The following is a 22582-nucleotide window of genomic DNA, read 5'->3' as shown; positions in this document are numbered from 1 at the left end:
AAAGATGAAATAAATTTTTTTATCTAGTTTAGAAAAACTTCATGAGCTGAAAATGTTTTTCTGAATAAACAGATAAAAACAGAAAATCTTACTGGTTTCAATGGTTAAACTGGTTCCGGTACCAAAGATCAGGATGAAGCTTCAGAACCCAAACCGACGATCCGGACCGACCCGATTAATTAAGTCAATAAAATCTGAACATTCTGAATATTTAGGAACCAAATTTAAAAAGTTTAATTTAGTGACGATTAAATAATAAATTATTTGTTTGACTTACTGGGTTCAATGGTTAAACTGGTTCCAGGTCCAAATATCATTTTATTATATGAACTGCCAGCATTCACACAGCAGGAAGCTCCAGAACCAGAACTACCAGAACCGGTCCGGTTGATAAACTCTGGTACCAGAACTGATGAGATTAAAATCTGATTATTAGAATAAATTTAATCTTTAATCTGGATTATTTTCTAAAGATTTTATTTGGATCTGATTGGTTCTGATCGGGTTTTGATTTAAACGTTTTATTCATTTTTAAACTTTTATCATAAAAACATTTCAGAAAAAAACGACGAGGAACTAAATTTACCATTTGATCAGAACTTACTGGTTTCGATGGTTAAACTGGTTCCGGTACCAAACAGGATCTTATTAAATCCACCTGAACCAGTCACACAGCACGACGACTCAGAACACAAACAGGTTCAGCAGAACCAGAGCCGGGTTCTACAGATAGACGGGTTCCAGAGGCCGATTTCTGAAGTTATAAAATTTTAATATGAAATTTTTAAACATTTTTTATTTTTTTTCCTCTGAATTGAATAAAGATCCAGAAACTCCCTGATCCAGATGTTCTGGTATCAAACCAGATCTGGTTCTGAAGAGTCCAGAAAACAAAATCAGAACTTACTGGTTCCGATGGTTAAACTGGTTCCAGTACCAAAGATCAGGATGAAGCTTCAGAACCCAAACCGACGATCCGGACCGACCCGATTAATTAAGTCAATAAAATCTGAACATTCTGAATATTTAGGAACCAAATTTAAAAAGTTTAATTTAGTGACGATTAAATAATAAATTATATGTTTGACTTACTGGTTTCAATGGTTAAACTGGTTCCGGTACCAAACAGGATCCTGTTCACACCTCCAGTATTCACACAGCAGGGAGGTCCAGAACCAAAACCCAAACTGACAAACTGCAGCAGGTTCTGATCCAAACCATTTAAATTAATTATTATAAACAGATTTATTGACTATAAATTAAATGATTTTAATAAATTTTAAATGTTTTTATTGATAATTTAACTAATTTATGAATTTAATTCAACATTAATCAGAACCTACTGGGTTCGATGGTTAAACTGGTTCCGGTACCAAACAGGATCCTGGCAACACAGCAGGGAGCTCAGGGACGGAAACCACCTGGGTCCAGAACCAGAACCAGGACCAGAACCAGGACCGGGATCAGAACCAGAACCAGAACCAGGATCAGAACCAGAACACGGATCAGAACCAGAACCGGAACCGGGACTGGGACCAGAACCAGAACCAGGATCAGAACCAGGACCAGAACCAGGATCAGAACCAGAACCGGGTCTTTCCCACGGCTCTTGATGACAATAATCAGATTAATATTTAGAATAAAATATTTTAACTTTTTTAAGGTAAATAAATATTTTTAGTTAAATTGATAATAAAACATAAACAATAAAATATTTTTATTCTTTCTGCAGGTTCCAGAACCTTCCAGAACTAAACATGATAAACTGACATTAGTTGGTCAAACAGAACCTTTGGGTCGGTGTACCGGTCCCACAGAACCAGTACTTTAATGAAACAACCATTTTAAATGGAAACCTTACTGGGTTCGATGGTCAAACTGGTTCCGGATCCAAATAAGATCTTGTATCCGGTTCCAGTCACACATCATGAAGCTCGGTACCAGAAACCCAGCAGCCGTTTGGACCAGCTGGTTCTGATAGTTGGGCCATAAATTCAGCTTTTTTTAATTTAATTTTTACGTCCGGTTCTGGACGGGAAGATGCTGCACTGTAAAAAATAACTCCAACTTTAATTATTCATATGTTTCTGATCTCCATCAGAACTTACTGGGTTCAATGGTCAAACTGGTTCCAGTACCAAAGATCATCTTATATCCACTGGTTCCAGTCACACAGCCTGAACCTCCCCAACAAGAACCCGGTCATTACTGGTTCTGATCAGTTCTGACTGGTTCTTACTGGTTACTACTGGTTCTTACTGGTTCTTACTGGTTACTACTGGTTCTTACTGGTTTTTACCGGTGAAACATAAAATCTGTTCCTTTCATTTTTGCATGAAATAATTTTTATTCGGTAATTTGAAAAAAATAATTATTTAGTTTTAAATAAAATTTTATTTTATTTATTTTCTGGTTTTTGTTGGATTAAATAAAAAAAGATGAAATAAAATTTTAATCTAGTTTAGAAAAACTTCATGAGCTGAAAATGTTTTTCTGAATAAACAGATAAAAACAGAAAATCTTACTGGTTTCAATGGTTAAACTGGTTCCGGTACCAAAGAGGATCCTGTTCCCAGTAAACACACAACATGAGTCTCCTCAACAACAACTGAGCAGAACCAACCAGAACCAAACCGCTTCAAAAGAATCCAGTTTTGGGTCTCAGATTTAATGTAAATTGTTGAACTGGTTTCCATTAATTATTTTATTTTTACTGGTTTTATTCAATTTTACGTGTTTATTTTTCCATCAGTGGACGGATCCAGAGTACCAGAACTGGAACTGTTTTGGTTCTGAAACTTTGGATCTGAATCGTCTCCAACTGGAAAAGTTTATTTATAGCAGAAACACTAAACTGGTTAAACTGGTTCTACTGGTTAAACTGGTACAGAATCACCAAACAGAACCAGACCCAGTAAAAGAACTTTTTGATTTAAAGTTTAAAAAGTTACTGCAGAACATTTTAGGACCAAACGATTGATTTCCAGAACTGGAACCAGTAAAGATCTGGATCAGAACTTACTGGTTTCAATGGTTAAACTGGTTCCAGAACCAAAGATCATCTTTAATCCACCTGCAGCGTTCACACAGCATGAAGGTCCAGAACCTTATCTGTGATGAACAGAACCAGAATCTATTGCAGAACCTCTGGTTACTGGATCTAAACTGGGTTTATACTGGTTTTGTACTGGTTTTGTACTGGTTCTGCTGCTGTTTTGTCCAGTCTTCAATAAATTATTTTTTATGTTTTTGTGAAGTTTTGGCAGATCAAAAACATTTTATAATTCTGAAGAAGTTTTAGTAAAAACACATTTTGAACTTACTGGTTTCACTGGTTAAACTGGTTCCAGAACCAAAGAGGATCTTATTATATCCTCCATCAGTCACACAGCAGGACGACCCAAAACATTAACGGGTCCAGGAGAACCAGAACCGGGTTTTATGGAAAAGCTGGTGACACATGAAGGTTAGTTATAAAATATTCAAATTAAAATTTTAAAGATTTTTTTTGCTTTTTTTTAATTATTATTTTTTATATTTTTATTTCTTAATGAATAAAGATCCAAAAACTCCCTGATCCAGATGTTCTGGTATCAAACCAGATCCGGTTCTGAAGAGTCCAGAAAACAAAATCAGAACTTACTGGTTCCGATGGTTAAACTGGTTCCGGTACCAAAGATCAGGATGAAGCTTCAGAACCCAAACCGACGATCCGGACCGACCCGATTAATTAAGTCAATAAAATCTGAACATTCTGAATATTTAGGAACCAAATTTAAAAAGTTTAATTTAGTGACGATTAAATAATAAATTATATGTTTGACTTACTGGGTTCAATGGTTAAACTGGTTCCGGTACCAAAGATCATCTTCTGACCAACATTCACACAGCATGAAGCTCCAGAACCAAAACCCAACCGGATCAGAACCGGGCCAGAACCGCAGCAGTTTCAGGATTATTTCCAAAAACTAAATTATTATTTCAGATCATTAAGCAAGGCTTTTACTTTGAAAAACTAAATATTCAATAAACAAATCAATATTAAATATCTAATAAAAATAAATATTTTTGTCTCATTTCAATAAAAAAAAATATAAGAATTTTTTTTTGTCTTAACCTTTTATTTTATCAGAACTGGTTCTGGACCCGGTTCAGATGAGGTTCTGGAACCAAACAGTCACAACTCCAGAACCATAGAGGTCTGGATCAGAACTTACTGGGTTCAATGGTTAAACTGGTTCCAGGTCCAAACAGGAACTTGTTGCTACCAGTCACACAGCATGAAGGTCCAGAACATAAACGGGTTCAGCAGAACCAGAACCAGATTCTATGGATGAACCGGTTCTGGTTCTGAGTTTTTAAGATAAATAATTTATTTTTTTTACATTTTAAAAGGTTTTCAAAATCTTTCAGTTTTTCCCTGAAATGTAAAAATGATCCAGTTTTGATCTTTATTTTATGGAACCGGATCCGGTTCTGAAAAGAACAATTAAGAGCAGAACTTACTGGGTTCAATGGTTAAACTGGTTCCAGAACCAAAGATCATCTTAAATCCACCAGATCCAGTCACACAGCCTGAACCTCCACAACAAGAAACCGGTTCTGATCGGTTCTGATCGGTTCTGATCAGATTGAGGAGTAAAACATAAAATCTGATTTATTAAAGATAATTTTAATTTCCTTTGGATTGAAAAATAATTAAATCTTTTGATTAATTTTCATTTCTCAGAATTTTGTTGGGTTGAATTAAAATTAGATTTTTAAAGTGAAATAAATAAAATCTTTAAATAATTTAATCTGGTTGGAAAAGTTTCTCTTAATGATTCATGAAAATGGATTTGAAACGATTTTCCTCAGAAACAGATAAAAATATTAAATCTTACTGGTTTCAATGGTTAAACTGGTTCCAGAACCAAAGATCATCTTATATCCCCCTCCAGCATTCACACAGCATGAATCTCCAGAACCAGAACTATCAGAACCGGTCCGGTTGATAAACTCTGGTACCAGAACTGATGAGATTAAAATCTGATCATTAGAATAAATTTAATCTTTAATCTGGATTATTTTCTAAGGGTTTTATCTGGACCTGAAGCTGGACTGGTTACAGAACCAGTTCTGTTACTGGTTCTGATGGGTTCTGATCGGGTTTGGATTTAAACATTTTATTCATTTTTAAACTTTTATGATAAAAACATTTCAGAGAAATTAAATCTGCAGCGTCTGAGACTGGAACCATTAAAGATCTGGATCAGAACTTACTGGGTTCAATGGTTAAACTGGTTCCGGAACCAAAGATGAACTTTTGCCCAAGATTCACACAGCATGAAGGTCCAGAACATAAACGGGTTCAGCAGAACCAGAACCAGGTTCTACAGAATAACAGGTTTCAGAAAATTCATAGTTTCAAAAATATTTGTCATTTTTCCTCTGGAATGTAAAAATGGTCCGGTATCGATCCGCATTTTATAGAACCGACCCGGTTCTGAAAAGAACAATTAAAGGCAGAACTTACTGGGTTCGATGGTTAAACTGGTTCCAGAACCAAATATGATCCTGTTCTGGTTTGAGTTCACACTGTGTGAAACGTCATGACACAATCTGGATCAATAATCCATCAATAATCAATAAGTGATCAGCGGACTGAGCGCGCTCCGTTTCAGTCTGAATCATCAATAATTATTATTGATGTTAATAAACGTTTGTTATTCTGATACTGGTCAGAATCACAACTTACTGGTTTCAATGGTTAAACTGGTTCCAGAACCAAAGATCATCTTCACTTGATTCACACAACATGAAGCTTCTGATCACAAACCGGGCCGAGCAGAACCGGCCCGGGTCGGCTGGAAACGTTCACCAATATGAAATATTGATTTGAATAAAAGGCAGAATTTGTTTTAATTTTCCAGAATAAATATTTTAAATATTCAATAATTAGAGAAGAAATAAAATTTTAACTTTACAAGAAACGTTGATAAATTTATCATTTAAAGTCTTTTAGTTTCAGGTCTGATCAGAAAGTTCTGGTTCCGGTCCAAACAGCATCAGAACCAGAAAAACATTCAATCATTTCACATTTATTCTGCAGAACTTACGGTTCTGGACGCTCAGCCTGGTTCCGGTACCAAACAGAATCTTGAACTGGTTTCCACCAGAATTCACACAGCGTTAAGCGCCCTGACATTAAGCTGCAGAACCAGAACCAGAACCAGAACCAGACAACCGGGTCGGCCCAGACCTGGCAGAACCTTCTAGATTCTTTAAATTTACTTTCTTAGGTTTTAGTTTCTGCCTGGTTCTGGTTCTAAGACCCAACGGGTTTGGTTCTGTCTCCAAACCGACTTCATCAGAACCAAACTGGAGCTACAAACGATCCAAACGGGCCAGAGGACAGAACTTACTGGGTTCAATGGTTAAACTGGTTCCGGTACCAAAGAAGATCTTAAATCCACCAGATCCAGTCACACAGCCTGAACCTAACCAACAAGAACCCGGTTCTGACCGGTTCTGATCGGTTCTGATCGGTTCTGATCGGTTCTGATCAGATTGAGGAGTAAAACATAAAATCTGATTTATTAAAGATAATTTTAATTTCCTTTGGATTGAAAAATAATTAAATCTTTTGATTAATTTTAATAAAATCTGTTTCCAGATTAATGTTTTCACAGATTATTTTACTTTATGAACCTGAAACTTTTTAATGAAACTAAATTTTTAATAAAAATTCATCAAACATTAAATAAAAGCAGAACTTACTGGTTTCAATGGTTAAACTGGTTCCGGTACCAAAGATCATCTTGCTTACACCTCCAGTATTCACACAGCATGAAGCTCCAGAACCAAAACCCAGACGGATCAGAACCGGGCCAGAACCGCAGCAGTTTCAGGATTATTTCCAAAAACTAAATTATTATTTCAGATCATTAAGCAAGGCTTTTACTTTGAAAAACTAAATATTCAATAAAAATAAATATTTTTGTCTCATTTCAGTAAAAAAAAATATAAGAATTTTTTTTTTGTCTTAACCTTTTATTTTATCAGAACTGGTTCTGGACCCGGTTCAGATGAGGTTCTGGGACCAAACAGTCACAACTCCAGAACCATAGAGGTCTGGATCAGAACTTACTGGGTTCAATGGTTAAACTGGTTCCGGAACCAAACAGGATCCTGTTTGTGTTCACACTGTGTGAAACATCATGACTCAATCTGGATCAATAATCCATCAATAACTGATAAGTGATGAGCGAACTGAGCGCGCTCCGTTTCATCAATAATTATTATTGACGTTAATAAATGTTTATTATTCTGATTTAAGGAACAAATTAGATCAGAATTAATATTTTTTAAATTTGGAATTAAAACTACGAATAATTAATCTGAAATTTAAAGATTCAATAAGAAACATTTAATATTTAACGAGATGATTTATGAATAAATAAAATTGATCTGAACTGATTAATAGTTTCTGCCAATAATCAGGTTTGATCAGTAAAAGTTCTGGTTCCGGGTCCAAACAGCATCAGAACCAGATTCATGTAAAGTCCAATAAAATAATGGATGTTAATCAGAACTTACTGGTTCTGATGGTCAGACTGGTTCCGGTACCAAAGAACATCTTATAGCCAGAATTCACACAGCATGAAGCTCCATGACGGTAACCGGGCCGAGCCGGGCCGGACCAGAACGCCTCTCAGAACTTCATTTATAATCAAACTATTTTCAATAAACTCCAGAAACAAATTAAAATTTTATTTTTGATCAAATAAATCAAAGTTTTTCTCTAAACGATTTTTATTCAAATCAAATTTAGAAAAAAAATTGTTTCACATTTCAGAGAAACTTTTTATTTTTAGACGTTTCATTTTGAGCCGATTCTCAGAACTGGACCAGGCGATGGTTCTGAACTGGGTTCTGAACTGGGTTCTGGTTTGAGCCCAGTTCTAATCCAGATTAAATGTCAGAACTTACTGGTTTCAATGGTTAAACTGGTTCCGGTACCAAAGATCATCTTCTGCCCAGTATTCACACAGCATGAAGCTCCAGAACCAAAACCCAACCGGATCAGAACCGGGCCAGAACCGCAGCAGTTTCAGGATTATTTCCAAAAACTAAATTATTATTTCAGATCATTAAGCAAGGCTTTTACTTTGAAAAACTAAATATTCAATAAACAAATCAATATTAAATATCTAATAAAAATAAATATTTTTGTCTCATTTCAATAAAAAAAAATATAAGAATTTTTTTTTGTCTTAACCTTTTATTTTATCAGAACTGGTTCTGGACCCGGTTCAGATGAGGTTCTGGAACCAAACAGTCACAACTCCAGAACCATAGAGGTCTGGATCAGAACTTACTGGGTTCAATGGTTAAACTGGTTCCAGGTCCAAACAGGAACTTGTTGCTACCAGTCACACAGCATGAAGGTCCAGAACATAAACGGGTTCAGCAGAACCAGAACCAGAACCAGATTCTATGGATGAACCGGTTCTGGTTCTGAGTTTTTAAGATAAATAATTTATTTTTTTTACATTTTAAAAAGTTTTCAAAATCTTTCAGTTTTTCCCTGAAATGTAAAAATGATCCAGTTTTGATCTTTATTTTATGGAACCGGATCCGGTTCTGAAAAGAACAATGAAGAGCAGAACTTACTGGGTTCAATGGTTAAACTGGTTCCAGAACCAAAGATCATCTTAAATCCACCAGATCCAGTCACACAGCCTGAACCTCCATAACAAGAAACCGGTTCTGATCGGTTCTGATCGGTTCTGATCGGTTCTGATCGGTTCTGATCAGATTGAGGAGTAAAACATAAAATCTGATTTATTAAAGATAATTTTAATTTCCTTTGGATTGAAAAATAATTAAATCTTTTGATTAATTTTCATTTCTCAGAATTTTGTTGGGTTGAATTAAAATTAGATTTTTAAAGTGAAATAAATAAAATCTTTAAATAATTTAATCTGGTTGGAAAAGTTTCTCTTAATGATTCATGAAAATGGATTTGAAACGATTTTCCTCAGAAACAGATAAAAATATTAAATCTTACTGGTTTCAATGGTTAAACTGGTTCCAGAACCAAAGATCATCTTGTTCCCAGCATTCACACAGCATGAATCTCCAGAACCAGAACTATCAGAACCGGTCCGGTTGATAAACTCTGGTACCAGAACTGATGAGATTAAAATCTGATCATTAGAGTAAATTTAATCTTTAATCTGGATTATTTTCTAAGGGTTTTATCTGGACCTGAAGCTGGACTGGTTACAGAACCAGTTCTGTTACTGGTTCTGATGGGTTCTGATGGGGTTTGGATTTAAACATTTTATTCATTTTTAAACTTTTATGATAAAAACATTTTTTTATGATAAAAAAAATCATAAAATGATTTACCGGAACTAAATTTACCATTTGATCAGAACTTACTGGTTTCGATGGTTAAACTGGTTCCAGAACCAAAGATCATCTTGGTTCCAGCATTCACACAGCATGAAGCTCCAGAACCAAAACCCAGCCGGTACCAACCGGATCAGAACTCACTTAAGTCTCAGGATTATTTCTAGTCAATAAATTATTTCTGATTTTTCTTTTTATCCGTTTGGACCCGGTTCTGGTTCTGGACCAGGTCCAGTTCACTGATTCATTTTGTTCAGGTTCAGCTTAAATCACTTGAGGTTCTGAACAGGACCGAACATTCACATCTCCAGAACCGCGGACTGGAACCAGGAAACATTTGGATCAGAACTTACTGGTTTCGATGGTTAAACTGGTTCCGGTACCAAACAGGATCTTAAATCCTCCATCAGTCACACAGCATGAAGCTCATCAACACAAACCGGTTCTGTTCATTTAACCAGAACCTCCAGTTTGTTTGGACCTGTTTTGGTTCTGAACATTAAATAATAATTTATTAAACATCTGAATCAGAACTTACTGGTTTCAATGGTTAAACTGGTTCCGGTACCAAAGATCAGGATGAAGCTTCAGAACCCAAACCGACGATCCGGACCGACCCGATTAATTAAGTCAATAAAATCTGAACATTCTGAATATTTAGGAACCAAATTTAAAAAGTTTAATTTAGTGACGATTAAATAATAAATTATATGTTTGACTTACTGGTTTCAATGGTTAAACTGGTTCCGGTACCAAAGATCATCTTCTGACCAACATTCACACAGCATGAAGCTCCAGAACCAAAACTCAGCAGGTACCAACCGGATCAGAACCGCTCCAGTCCCAGGAAGTAAATTATTTCTGAGTCTTAAAGACCTTTATTTTGAAAGGTCCAAATAAATATTAAATATTTTTTAATTCATTAAAAAAATTGATTTCTTTTTTTATTTTAATTTTCTCTTTCAGAACCAAAACCTTTGGGTCGACTGGACCTCTTCTGTAATGACTGGATAGAATCAGAACTTACTGGGTTCAATGGTTAAACTGGTTCTGGTACCAAAGAAGATCTTAAATCCACCAGATCCAGTCACACAGCCTGAACCTAACCAACAACAACCCGGTTCTGACCGGTTCTGATCGGTTCTGATCGGTTCTGATTCGGTTCTTACCGGTTCTGATCGGTTCTGATCGGTTCTGACCGTTTCTGACCGGTTCTGATCAGATTGAGGAGTAAAACATAAAATCTGATTTATTAAAGATAATTTTAATTTCCTTTGGATTGAAAAATAATTAAATCTTTTGATTAATTTTCATTTCTCAGAATTTTGTTGGGTTGAATTAAAATTAGATTTTTAAAGTGAAATAAATAAAATCTTTAAATAATTTAATCTGGTTGGAAAAGTTTCTCTTAATGATTCATGAAAATGGATTTGAAACGATTTTCCTCAGAAACAGATAAAAATATTAAATCTTACTGGTTTCAATGGTTAAACTGGTTCCAGAACCAAAGATCATCTTATATCCCCCTCCAGCATTCACACAGCATGAATCTCCAGAACCAGAACTATCAGAACCGGTCCGGTTGATAAACTCTGGTACCAGAACTGATGAGATTAAAATCTGATCATTAGAATAAATTTAATCTTTAATCTGGATTATTTTCTAAGGGTTTTATCTGGACCTGAAGCTGGACTGGTTACAGAACCAGTTCTGTTACTGGTTCTGATGGGTTCTGATCGGGTTTGGATTTAAACATTTTATTCATTTTTAAACTTTTATGATAAAAACATTTCAGAGAAATTAAATCTGCAGCGTCTGAGACTGGAACCATTAAAGATCTGGATCAGAACTTACTGGGTTCAATGGTTAAACTGGTTCCGGAACCAAAGATGAACTTTTGCCCAAGATTCACACAGCATGAAGGTCCAGAACATAAACGGGTTCAGCAGAACCAGAACCAGGTTCTACAGAATAACAGGTTTCAGAAAATTCATATTTTCAAAAATATTTGTCATTTTTCCTCTGGAATGTAAAAATGGACCGGTATCGATCCGCATTTTATAGAACCGACCCGGTTCTGAAAAGAACAATTAAAGGCAGAACTTACTGGGTTCGATGGTTAAACTGGTTCCAGAACCAAATATGATCCTGTTCTGGTTTGAGTTCACACTGTGTGAAACGTCATGACACAATCTGGATCAATAATCCATCAATAATCAATAAGTGATCAGCGGACTGAGCGCGCTCCGTTTCAGTCTGAATCATCAATAATTATTATTGATGTTAATAAACGTTTGTTATTCTGATACTGGTCAGAATCACAACTTACTGGTTTCAATGGTTAAACTGGTTCCAGAACCAAAGATCATCTTCACTTGATTCACACAACATGAAGCTTCTGATCACAAACCGGGCCGAGCAGAACCGGCCCGGGTCGGCTGGAAACGTTCACCAATATGAAATATTGATTTGAATAAAAGGCAGAATTTGTTTTAATTTTCCAGAATAAATATTTTAAATATTCAATAATTAGAGAAGAAATAAAATTTTAACTTTACAAGAAACGTTGATAAATTTATCATTTAAAGTCTTTTAGTTTCAGGTCTGATCAGAAAGTTCTGGTTCCGGTCCAAACAGCATCAGAACCAGAAAAACATTCAATCATTTCACATTTATTCTGCAGAACTTACGGTTCTGGACGCTCAGCCTGGTTCCGGTACCAAACAGAATCTTGAACTGGTTTCCACCAGAATTCACACAGCGTTAAGCGCCCTGACATTAAGCTGCAGAACCAGAACCAGAACCAGAACCAGACAACCGGGTCGGCCCAGACCTGGCAGAACCTTCTAGATTCTTTAAATTTACTTTCTTAGGTTTTAGTTTCTGCCTGGTTCTGGTTCTAAGACCCAACGGGTTTGGTTCTGTCTCCAAACCGACTTCATCAGAACCAAACTGGAGCTACAAACGATCCAAACGGGCCAGAGGACAGAACTTACTGGGTTCAATGGTTAAACTGGTTCCGGTACCAAAGAAGATCTTAAATCCACCAGATCCAGTCACACAGCCTGAACCTAACCAACAAGAACCCGGTTCTGACCGGTTCTGATCGGTTCTGATCGGTTCTGATCGGTTCTGATCAGATTGAGGAGTAAAACATAAAATCTGATTTATTAAAGATAATTTTAATTTCCTTTGGATTGAAAAATAATTAAATCTTTTGATTAATTTTAATAAAATCTGTTTCCAGATTAATGTTTTCACAGATTATTTTACTTTATGAACCTGAAACTTTTTAATGAAACTAAATTTTTAATAAAAATTCATCAAACATTAAATAAAAGCAGAACTTACTGGTTTCAATGGTTAAACTGGTTCTGGAACCAAAGATCATCTTGGTTCCACCTCCAGTATTCACACAGCATGAAGCTCCAGAACCAAAACCCAGACGGATCAGAACCGGGCCAGAACCGCAGCAGTTTCAGGATTATTTCCAAAAACTAAATTATTATTTCAGATCATTAAGCAAGGCTTTTACTTTGAAAAACTAAATATTCAATAAAAATAAATATTTTTGTCTCATTTCAGTAAAAAAAAATATAAGAATTTTTTTTTTGTCTTAACCTTTTATTTTATCAGAACTGGTTCTGGACCCGGTTCAGATGAGGTTCTGGGACCAAACAGTCACAACTCCAGAACCATAGAGGTCTGGATCAGAACTTACTGGGTTCAATGGTTAAACTGGTTCCGGAACCAAACAGGATCCTGTTTGTGTTCACACTGTGTGAAACATCATGACTCAATCTGGATCAATAATCCATCAATAACTGATAAGTGATGAGCGAACTGAGCGCGCTCCGTTTCATCAATAATTATTATTGACGTTAATAAATGTTTATTATTCTGATTTAAGGAACAAATTAGATCAGAATTAATATTTTTTAAATCTGGAATTAAAACTACGAATAATTAATCTGAAATTTAACGATTCAATAAAAAACATTTAATATTTAACGAGATGATTTATGAATAAATAAAATTGATCTGAACTGATTAATAGTTTCTGCCAATAATCAGGATTGATCAGTAAAAGTTCTGGTTCCGGGTCCAAACAGCATCAGAACCAGATTCATGTAAAGTCCAATAAAATAATGGATGTTAATCAGAACTTACTGGTTCTGATGGTCAGACTGGTTCCGGTACCAAAGAACATCTTATAGCCAGAATTCACACAGCATGAAGCTCCATGACGGTAACCGGGCCGAGCCGGGCCGGACCAGAACGCCTCTCAGAACTTCATTTATAATCAAACTATTTTCAATAAACTCCAGAAACAAATTAAAATTTTATTTTTGATCAAATGAATCAAAGTTTTTCTCTAAACGATTTTTATTCAAATCAAATTTAGAAAAAAAATTGTTTCACATTTCAGAGAAACTTTTTATTTTTAGACGTTTCATTTTGAGCCGATTCTCAGAACTGGACCAGGCGATGGTTCTGAACTGGGTTCTGAACTGGGTTCTGGTTTGAGCCCAGTTCTAATCCAGATTAAATGTCAGAACTTACTGGTTTCAATGGTTAATCTGGTTCCGGTACCAAAGAAGATCTTATAAACTCCTCCAGAATTCACACAACCAGAACCTCCAGAACAAAAACCCAGCAGAACCAACAGAACCATTTCTAAAGCTCAGGTTCTGCTGGGATTAAATTACAGTTATTGACAATATTAATAGTTTAATCTGACATAATTTAAACTGGGATTATTATTATTCTGGTTGCTGCGGATTTAAAATGAGGAACAGAAACTTTTATTTAGAGATTTATGATGAAAAATGTAAAAAAAATCACTGAAGGAAGCAGGATTATTAAATATTCTGAGTAAAATTAGCAGATTATGACTGGGATTATAGATTATTAAACTCAAACTAATCAGTTGGTTTAATTTTTTTATTTTACTAATTTTTTACAGTGAAATTTAAATGTTACTAAAGTTTTTCCAGTTTACTTACTGGTTTGAATGGTTAGTCTGGTTCCAGAACCAAAGACGATCCGGTTCACAGCTCCAACATTCACACAACCAGAACCTCCAGAGTAGAAACCGGGCCGAACCAGAACCAGAACTTTTTCTGATTTTGTTTGTTTTTCATTTATTTTAATTTGGTTCTCAGTTTGAAATAAAAATAATCTGAATTTATTTTCCAATCAACATTTTCTGTAATTTTCATATTTTTCCAGTTGAGCATAAAATGTTCTGATGGTTCTGGTTCTGGTTCTGTTTGCAGGTCCAACATGAAGCTTCATGAATCAAAACCTCATTTAAATTTCATCTAAAAATAATTTTATCTGATTATTTCTGGTTATTTTATCAGTTGGGTGATTATTATTTTATCATCTTTTCTTAATTTTTATTAAATTCTGAGAAAAAAATATAAAAATCAGCAGAAAGTTTCTGACAATATTAAATCCAGTTAAACGTTCTTACTGGTTTCAATGGTTAATCTGGTTCCGGTACCAAAGATCATCTTCCCTGATCCTCCTCCGTAATTCACACAGCAAGAGAGCTGGTGTCAAGAACCGGACCGGACCGGACCCAACCAGAGCAGAACCGGACCGGATCAGAACTAGATCAGATCAGAACCGGACCAGAGCAGAACCAGGCCAGATCAGAACCGGACCGGATCAGAACCAGATCAGATCAGAACCGGACCGGATCAGAACCAGATCAGATCAGAACCGGACCGGATCAGAACCGGTTTAGCCTCAGAATAAACTCAACATCCAGAATCAGATCCAGATTTTTATCAACAAGCGTTTTTAGTTTTAACTGCATTTTAAATAATCCTTAAAGTTTTCTGTCAACTAAATCAGAACCGGCACCAAACGAACCCAAACAGAACTTTAAGGTTCTACTCTGTACCCGTCTGTAGAGACAACAATCAACACTTACTGGTTTCAATGGTTAAACTGGTTCCAGCAGCAAACAGAAGCTTCCTCTGGTTGGAACCAGTCACACATCATGAAACGCCCCAACATAAACCAGTTCAACCAGTTCAACCAGTAAAAACTAAAACTGGTTTAGTTTTTTTAAAGGCTGAATTTGACATGAATCATAAATTATTTAAAAGGTTTTTAGTTTTTTAACTCATCGTGTTTAAACATTTTTACTATTTTTCATCTTGTAATTTTATTTTAAAACATTTTGGCATTAAAGTTGTAAATGGTGTCAGAACGCACTGGTTTCACTGGTTTCACTGGTTTCACTGGTTTCACTGGTTCCAGCTCTAACTGGATCCTGTTTAGTCATAAAATCTGGTTTTAAAACTGAAATTTATTAAATATGAATTATTAATTAAATATAAATTTAGATATTTACCTAAAATACAAAACAACAATTTCTTACTGGTTTCAATGGTTAAACTGGTTCCACTGGCAAAGATCATCTTATTCTGGTTAGCACCAGTCGCACAGCACGATGCTGCCCAACATAAACCAATTCAACCAGTTCAACCAGTTCAACCAGTTCAACCAGTACAAACCAAACTCAATACTAATCTGATCTCAGCGTTTAACTGTTTAACATTCATCAGTTTTTCTGTTTCCTCCACCGAGTTTAAAATATTAACATTTATATAAATATTAATATATTTATATTAATATTAATATGTTTAGATTTATTTGTATTAATGTCTTTAGTTATAGTTATAATTCTTTACTTACTGGTTTCAATGGTTAAACTGGTTCCACTGGCAAACAACAGCTGGTTTTGATTAGCATTAGTCACACAGCAAGAAGCTCCACAACATAAACCAGTTCAACCAGTATAAACCAGTTCAACCAGTATAAACCAGTTCAACCAGTATAAACCAGTTCAACCAATACAAACCAGTTCAACCAGTATAAACCAGTTCAACCAGTATAAACCAGTTCAGCCAGTATAAACCAGTTCAACCAGTATAAACCAGTTCAACCAATACAAACCAGTTCAACCAGTATAAACCAGTTCAACCAGTATAGACCAGTTCAACCAATACAAACCAGTTCAACCAGTATAAACCAGTTCAACCAGTATAAACCAGTTCAACCAGTATAAACCAGTTCAACCAATACAAACCAGTTCAACCAGTATAAACCAGTTCAACCAGTATAAACCAGTTCAACCAATACAAACCAGTTCAACCAGTATAAACCAGTTCAACCAGTATAAACCAGTTCAGCCAGTATAAACCAGTTCAACCAGTATAAACCAGTTCAACCAGATCAAATCAAATTTTTCGCTTAAATTTAAACATTTTCTTGGGAACTGCAGAGTTTTTGCTTTAAAGGTTTATTTCATTTATTAAATTAAATCAGATTCTGTTTTACAGTTTTATACAAACTTTAAATAAATGTTAAGATAAAACAAGTTTCTGTTACTTACTGGTTTCACTGGTTAATCTGGTTCCACTGGCAAACACCAGCTTATTCCAGTCTGAACCAGTCACACAACACCAAGCTCCACAACGCAAACCAGTTTAACCAGTTTAACCAGTTTAACCAGACAGATCGTAGTTTAATTTAAGTTAATTTAACGACCAAATTAAATCCTAAAAACATTTTAATTTTAAATTTTGTTTAATGCTCGTCATCACTTACTGGTTTCACTGGTTAGTCTGGTTCCAGTTCCAAAAATCATCCTCCTCCCAGTTCCATCAGTCACACAGCATGAGGCTCCACAACGTAAACCAGTTCAACCAGTTCAACCAGTTCAACCAGAATCCAGCTAAAACCTTCCTGATCTCAGGATGTAAATTAGAAACAGAAATTTGACTTTAAACCAGTTTAATATTTAATTATCAGGTTTTTTTACTCTATAAATGTTTTATGTTTAATCTTTGTTAAAATAATATTTATAACCTGCTACTTACTGGTTTCAATGGTTAATCTGGTTCCACTGGCAAACAGCAGTTTGTTCACACTGGTTCCAGTCACACAGCATGAAGCTGCCCAGCATAAACCAGTTCAACCAGTTCAACCATTTAAAATCAAACTTTCCATCATCAGTCTAATAAAATAAAATAAAATAAAATCTGAGTTTATTATTTTCTAAAACATGAATCTGTTTTACAGTTCACTGCGATTAATATTAATATTTATAATTTATATTTCTGGCTCCTCAATTTTATCATTTTATATTTTCAGACATTTTCATTTTTAAATAAATCTGATTTAAAAATAGAATTGGATCCTGGTTCTGTTCGGTTCTGTTTGGTTCTGTTCGGTTCTGTTCAGTTCAGTCCGAACAGAACCGAACAGAACCGAACAGAACCGCAGCTGAGCTGGAAATTATTTCATAAATTATTTCCTATAAAGTTAGCAATGAATAAACTGGTTAATCTGGTTAAACTGGTTAAACTGGTTAGACTGGTTAAACTGGTTAGACTGGTTAAACTGGTTAAACTGGTCCAGGCTCCACAGATCATTTAAATTTAACCTCCAGTCATAAAAATATTAATATTTATGTTAAATATGTTGACAGTAAATATTAATATAAAAGTTAAACGTTTTTATTTCTGGATTCTAATAATTTAACTGTAAATATTAAAATGATTAAATAAACGTTTATATAAATGATATTTCTGAACTTACTGGTTTCCACCATCAAACTGGTCCCAGTTCCAAAGTAGATCTTATACTGGTTGTTAGTCACACAGCAGGAGGAACCAGTACATGAACTGGGAGCTGCAGAACTCCCAGTACTGAAACCAGTTACCCCATTATAACAGTTTATCAATATTCATGTTTTCATCTTTTTATAAAACTTCAGATTTTTTTAAGAAGCAAAACTGTAAAAAATTTAATTTAATAAAATTTTTGTCTTGAATCATTTTTATAAAATTTTATGAATTTTTTCAGGTTATTTGATCACAAACTGTAAATGTTTTTAAATCATTTTAAATATTTCTGACCTTATTATGAAATCAGTTTTTATTTGCTGCTCAAGTTCTGATTATTTTCATGAACCAGTTTGAAAACATTCAAATCGGATTCAAACTGGAACCAAATCAGATTAAATTCTGAATATTTTGGATTTATCAGGTTTTCTGATCGTTTTTACATCAGATTAATAAAATTGATATTTCTGAACTTACTGGTTTCCACCATCAAACTGGTCCCAGTTCCAAAGTAGATCTTATACTGGGAACCAGTCACACAGCAGGAGGAACCAGTACATGAACTGGCAATACAGATAATCAATTACTTTATCGATCAGTTATTGGAACTTATTAAGCGGTTCTGGTTCTGATCCACTGAGGCTGAAAAATTATTTCAAATAATTTTAACATTTAGAAAAAATCAGCTGGTTTCAGATGATTCTCCACTTACTGGTTTCACTGGTTAAACTGGTTCCAGATCCAAACAGAATCTTCCTCCCATCAGTCACACAGCAAGCAGCTCCTCAGCACAAACCAGAACCAGAACCAGAACCAGAAACAGGTTCTGGTTCTGGTTCTCCTGATTAGTTTTACTCTCAGAACAAACAAACTGGTTTTACTGGTTTTACTGGAGTTTCTGTTCTCACTGGTTTCAACACATCATGAAGGTCCAAACCCAAACGGAACCGGTTCTGATCCGGATTGTAATCTGAACAAAACTGGACTCACTGCTGGTCACCGACAGCCTGGTCCCGGATCCGAACAGAATCCGGTTCCCTCCAGAGGAATAAGTCACACAGCCAGAACCGTCAGAACAAAAACCCCAACCGGGCCCGGACCCAACAGAACCTTCAGAGCTGGTCCGATCCGCTGAGGAGCAGAACCCTGATGATCCAACAGAACCTCCAGAACCATCAGAACCATCATTCTAAAAGACTGAGCCGAACAGAACCACAGAATCGGACCCTGAGGAGCCGCTGACCAGAACGATCGGTTCTGATTAAAACCAGTTAAAACTCGTGCGACCCAAACTGGATCAAACTTACTGGTTCTGATGGTTAAACTGGTTCCGCGTCCAAAGAACATCTTGTACTGGTTGGTTCCAGTCACACAGCCTGGCGGCCCGGTCCAAAAACCCAGAACTTTAGGAACCAGCAGGTTCTGACCCAGATGAGCCTCATCGGACTGAAAACGACTCCACTGGTTCTACTGGTTCTGAACTGGGAGCGCTGGGTCATTTCCAGAACCAGTGACCCGTTAGTCAGTTTTCACGTCCAAACACTTCAAAACAGAATCGTTTGATTTTCTTCATCATTTTATTAAATATGATCAAAATTTAAATTCATGAAACAGAAAAATTTTATTTTCTCATCTCAATGTTTCTGATTTTATTTCTGAAAATATTAAATTCTTCAGGTTAAAGTTTTAAAACAATCAGAAATATTTCACATTATTATAATTATTATATTTAAGATCAACATCAGAACTTACTGGTTTCACTGGTTAAACTGGTTCCAGTTCCAAAGACGATTTTATCAGAACTTCCAGTCGCACATCAGGAAGTTTCCTGACGAAAACTAAAAACTTTTTAAAACTTTTTTCCTCCATGATCCGAATTTTATCAGTAAATAATAATTTAATATTTATTAAATATGATTTTCAGGTTATAATTTTAATACATTTTAAATTATTCTGATTATTTTCACAGATGATTATTTACTACAATAAAATAATTTATGTCATTTATGATTTTTATGATTCTTTTCTTTTTTCCATCACTTACTGGTCTCACTGGTTAAACTGGTTCCAGTTCCAAAGACGATTTTATCAGAACTTCCAGTCGCACATCAGGAAGTTTCCTGACGAAAACTAAAAACTTTTTAAAACTTTTTTCCTCCATGATCCGAATTTTATCAGTAAATAATAATTTAATATTTATTAAATATGATTTTCAGGTTATAATTTTAATACATTTTAAATTATTCTGATTATTTTCACAGATGATTATTTACTACAATAAAATAATTTATGTCATTTATGATTTTTATGATTCTTTTCTTTTTTCCATCACTTACTGGTCTCACTGGTTAAACTGGTTCCAGTTCCAAAGACGATTTTATCAGAACTTCCAGTCGCACATCAGGAAGTTTCCTGACGAAAACTAAAAACTTTTTAAAACTTTTTTCCTCCATGATCCGAATTTTATCAATATTTCTGGTTTTCATTTGATTAAATTGCAACAAATTTTTAAAATTCAGATAATTTTACTGAAATATCATTTTAGTGAATATTTTATTCATCACAATAAAATTATTTATGTAATTTATGATTTATTTAAAGGTTTTTCATCTCTTACTGGTTTCGATGGTTAAACTGGTTCCAGTTCCAAACACCATCTTGTCGTTTCCTCCAGTCACACAGCAGGAAGATTCAGGACAAAAACTAAAATCTGGTTTTAATCTTCGATCATAAATCATCACATCAGTAAAAATGTTTTCATTTATAAAAACTACATTTTATGTTTTTATCTCATTAAATTAAATCACATTTAAAATTATTTTTTCCAACAAAAACTTTAATTTCTACGTTAATTTTACAATTAAACTTTAGATTTATGGCAACAATAAAACATAATTTATTATTTTTATACCTTCAGATGATTTTATTTTCTTCTTTAAAGGTTTTTCATCTCTTACTGGTTTCACTGGTTAAACTGGTTCCAGTTCCAAAGATGGTTTTCTGGAAGCTGCTGTCAGTCACAGAGCCAGTCAGATTAAATCCAGAATAATCCAGATTAAACCGAGGATAATCCAGATTAAATTCAGAATAATCCAGATTAAATTCAGAATAATAAAGATTAAATCCAGGATAATCCAGATTAAACCCAGGATTATCCAGATTAAATTCAGAATAATCCAGATTAAATCCAGGATAATCCAGATTAAATTCAGAATAATAAAGATTAAATCCAGGATAATCCAGATTAAACCCAGGATAATCCAGATTAAATTCAGAATAATCCAGATTAAATCCAGGATAATCCAGATTAAATTCAGAATAATCCAGATTAAATTCAGAATAATCCAGATTAAATTCAGAATAATCCAGATTAAACCCAGGATAATCCAGATTAAATTCAGAATAATCCAGATTAAATTCAGAATAATCCAGATTAAATTCAGAATAATCCAGATTAAATCCAGAATTGAATTCTAACGTTAAAAGTTTTCAGATTTTTATGTCTATCTTCAGAACCTGGCTCTCCTGGTTCTTTTCTATTTTCTCTCGTTTTTCTTCAATATTTCGGCGTTTTGATCATTTTTTGATTCATTTTAATTTTTAACTTCCTGTTTTCTGATCTCTTACTGGTTTCGATGGTTAAACTGGTTCCAGTTCCAAACAGCAGCTTCTGGGCTCCAGTTTTCACACATCATGAAGCTTCAGGACAGAAACTCAGAAACACGACGAGCTGCTTGGATTAAGTTTTTAATCTCATCTAAAATAATTTAATCCAGGATTAAATATAAACTTTGATTCTTTATTTTTACTAAAACTTATTTTGTTTTTTAGTTTAAATTTATTTTCTTTCTGATTTACAAAAAAACTTCAGCTTCATATTTACATGAATTCAGATCAAAAATAAATTTCTTAAATAAATCCAGTCTGGTGAACTTACTGGTTTCACTGGTTAAACTGGTTTCACTGGTTAAACTGGTTAAACTGGTTTCACTGGTTAAACTGGTTTTGCCCAGAAACCAAAAGTTCTAAAAACAAGCTGGTTTTGATTTAAGTTATTTTTTAATTGTGATTTTTAGCGTCTTTAAAATCAATAATTCTCAGAACTCACTGGACCCGACGCTCAGCTTGGTTCCAGAACCGAACAGAACTTTATAGCCGCCTCCAGATTTCACACAACAAGAAGCTTCAGAACAAAAACCGCCGGGCCGAACCGGGCCTTTGGTTCTGGTCCAAACAGCAGCTGGACTCTGAACCGGAATGAAAATCTGAATTTAATCGACTCCAAAAGGCCCGGTTCTCCTGGTTCTGAAACTGTCCATGTTCCTCCAGAACCACAAACAGAACCTGGCGCTGTTCATGGTGAGTTTAGCTCCAGGTCCAAACAGGATTTGGACCCGACCAGAACCCGTCACCCAGCCACATACAGAAACCCAAACCAGCCGACCGGGTCGGTTCTGGTTCTGCCTCTCAGAGAAGCTGAAAACACAAAGCGGGCCGGTTCTGACAGCAGGTTCTAGAGGAGAACAAACTCAGAA

At 34.9% G+C, this 22582-nt stretch overlaps 1 protein-coding gene across 1 annotated transcript in view; it reads right to left on the bottom strand.

The window, feature by feature from the left end:
- LOC102226095 overlaps positions 1-22582 on the bottom strand; it is a 42260-nt gene that overhangs the window by 14827 nt on the left and 4851 nt on the right. Inside the window, exons 2-3 of the mRNA XM_023335404.1 lie at positions 19355-19469; positions 19038-19178 (exon numbers count right to left, since the gene is read on the bottom strand). Coding sequence (XP_023191172.1) covers positions 19038-19178; positions 19355-19469 — 256 coding nt within the window. The remainder of the gene's footprint in view (positions 1-19037; positions 19179-19354; positions 19470-22582) is intronic.

The sequence above is a fragment of the Xiphophorus maculatus genome, chromosome 6 (genome assembly GCF_002775205.1).
Source record: "Xiphophorus maculatus strain JP 163 A chromosome 6, X_maculatus-5.0-male, whole genome shotgun sequence".
Taxonomy (NCBI): Eukaryota; Metazoa; Chordata; class Actinopteri; order Cyprinodontiformes; family Poeciliidae; genus Xiphophorus; species Xiphophorus maculatus.
Note: the sequence above shows the minus strand (reverse complement) of the source record. Positions and strands in the feature narration are given on the sequence as shown.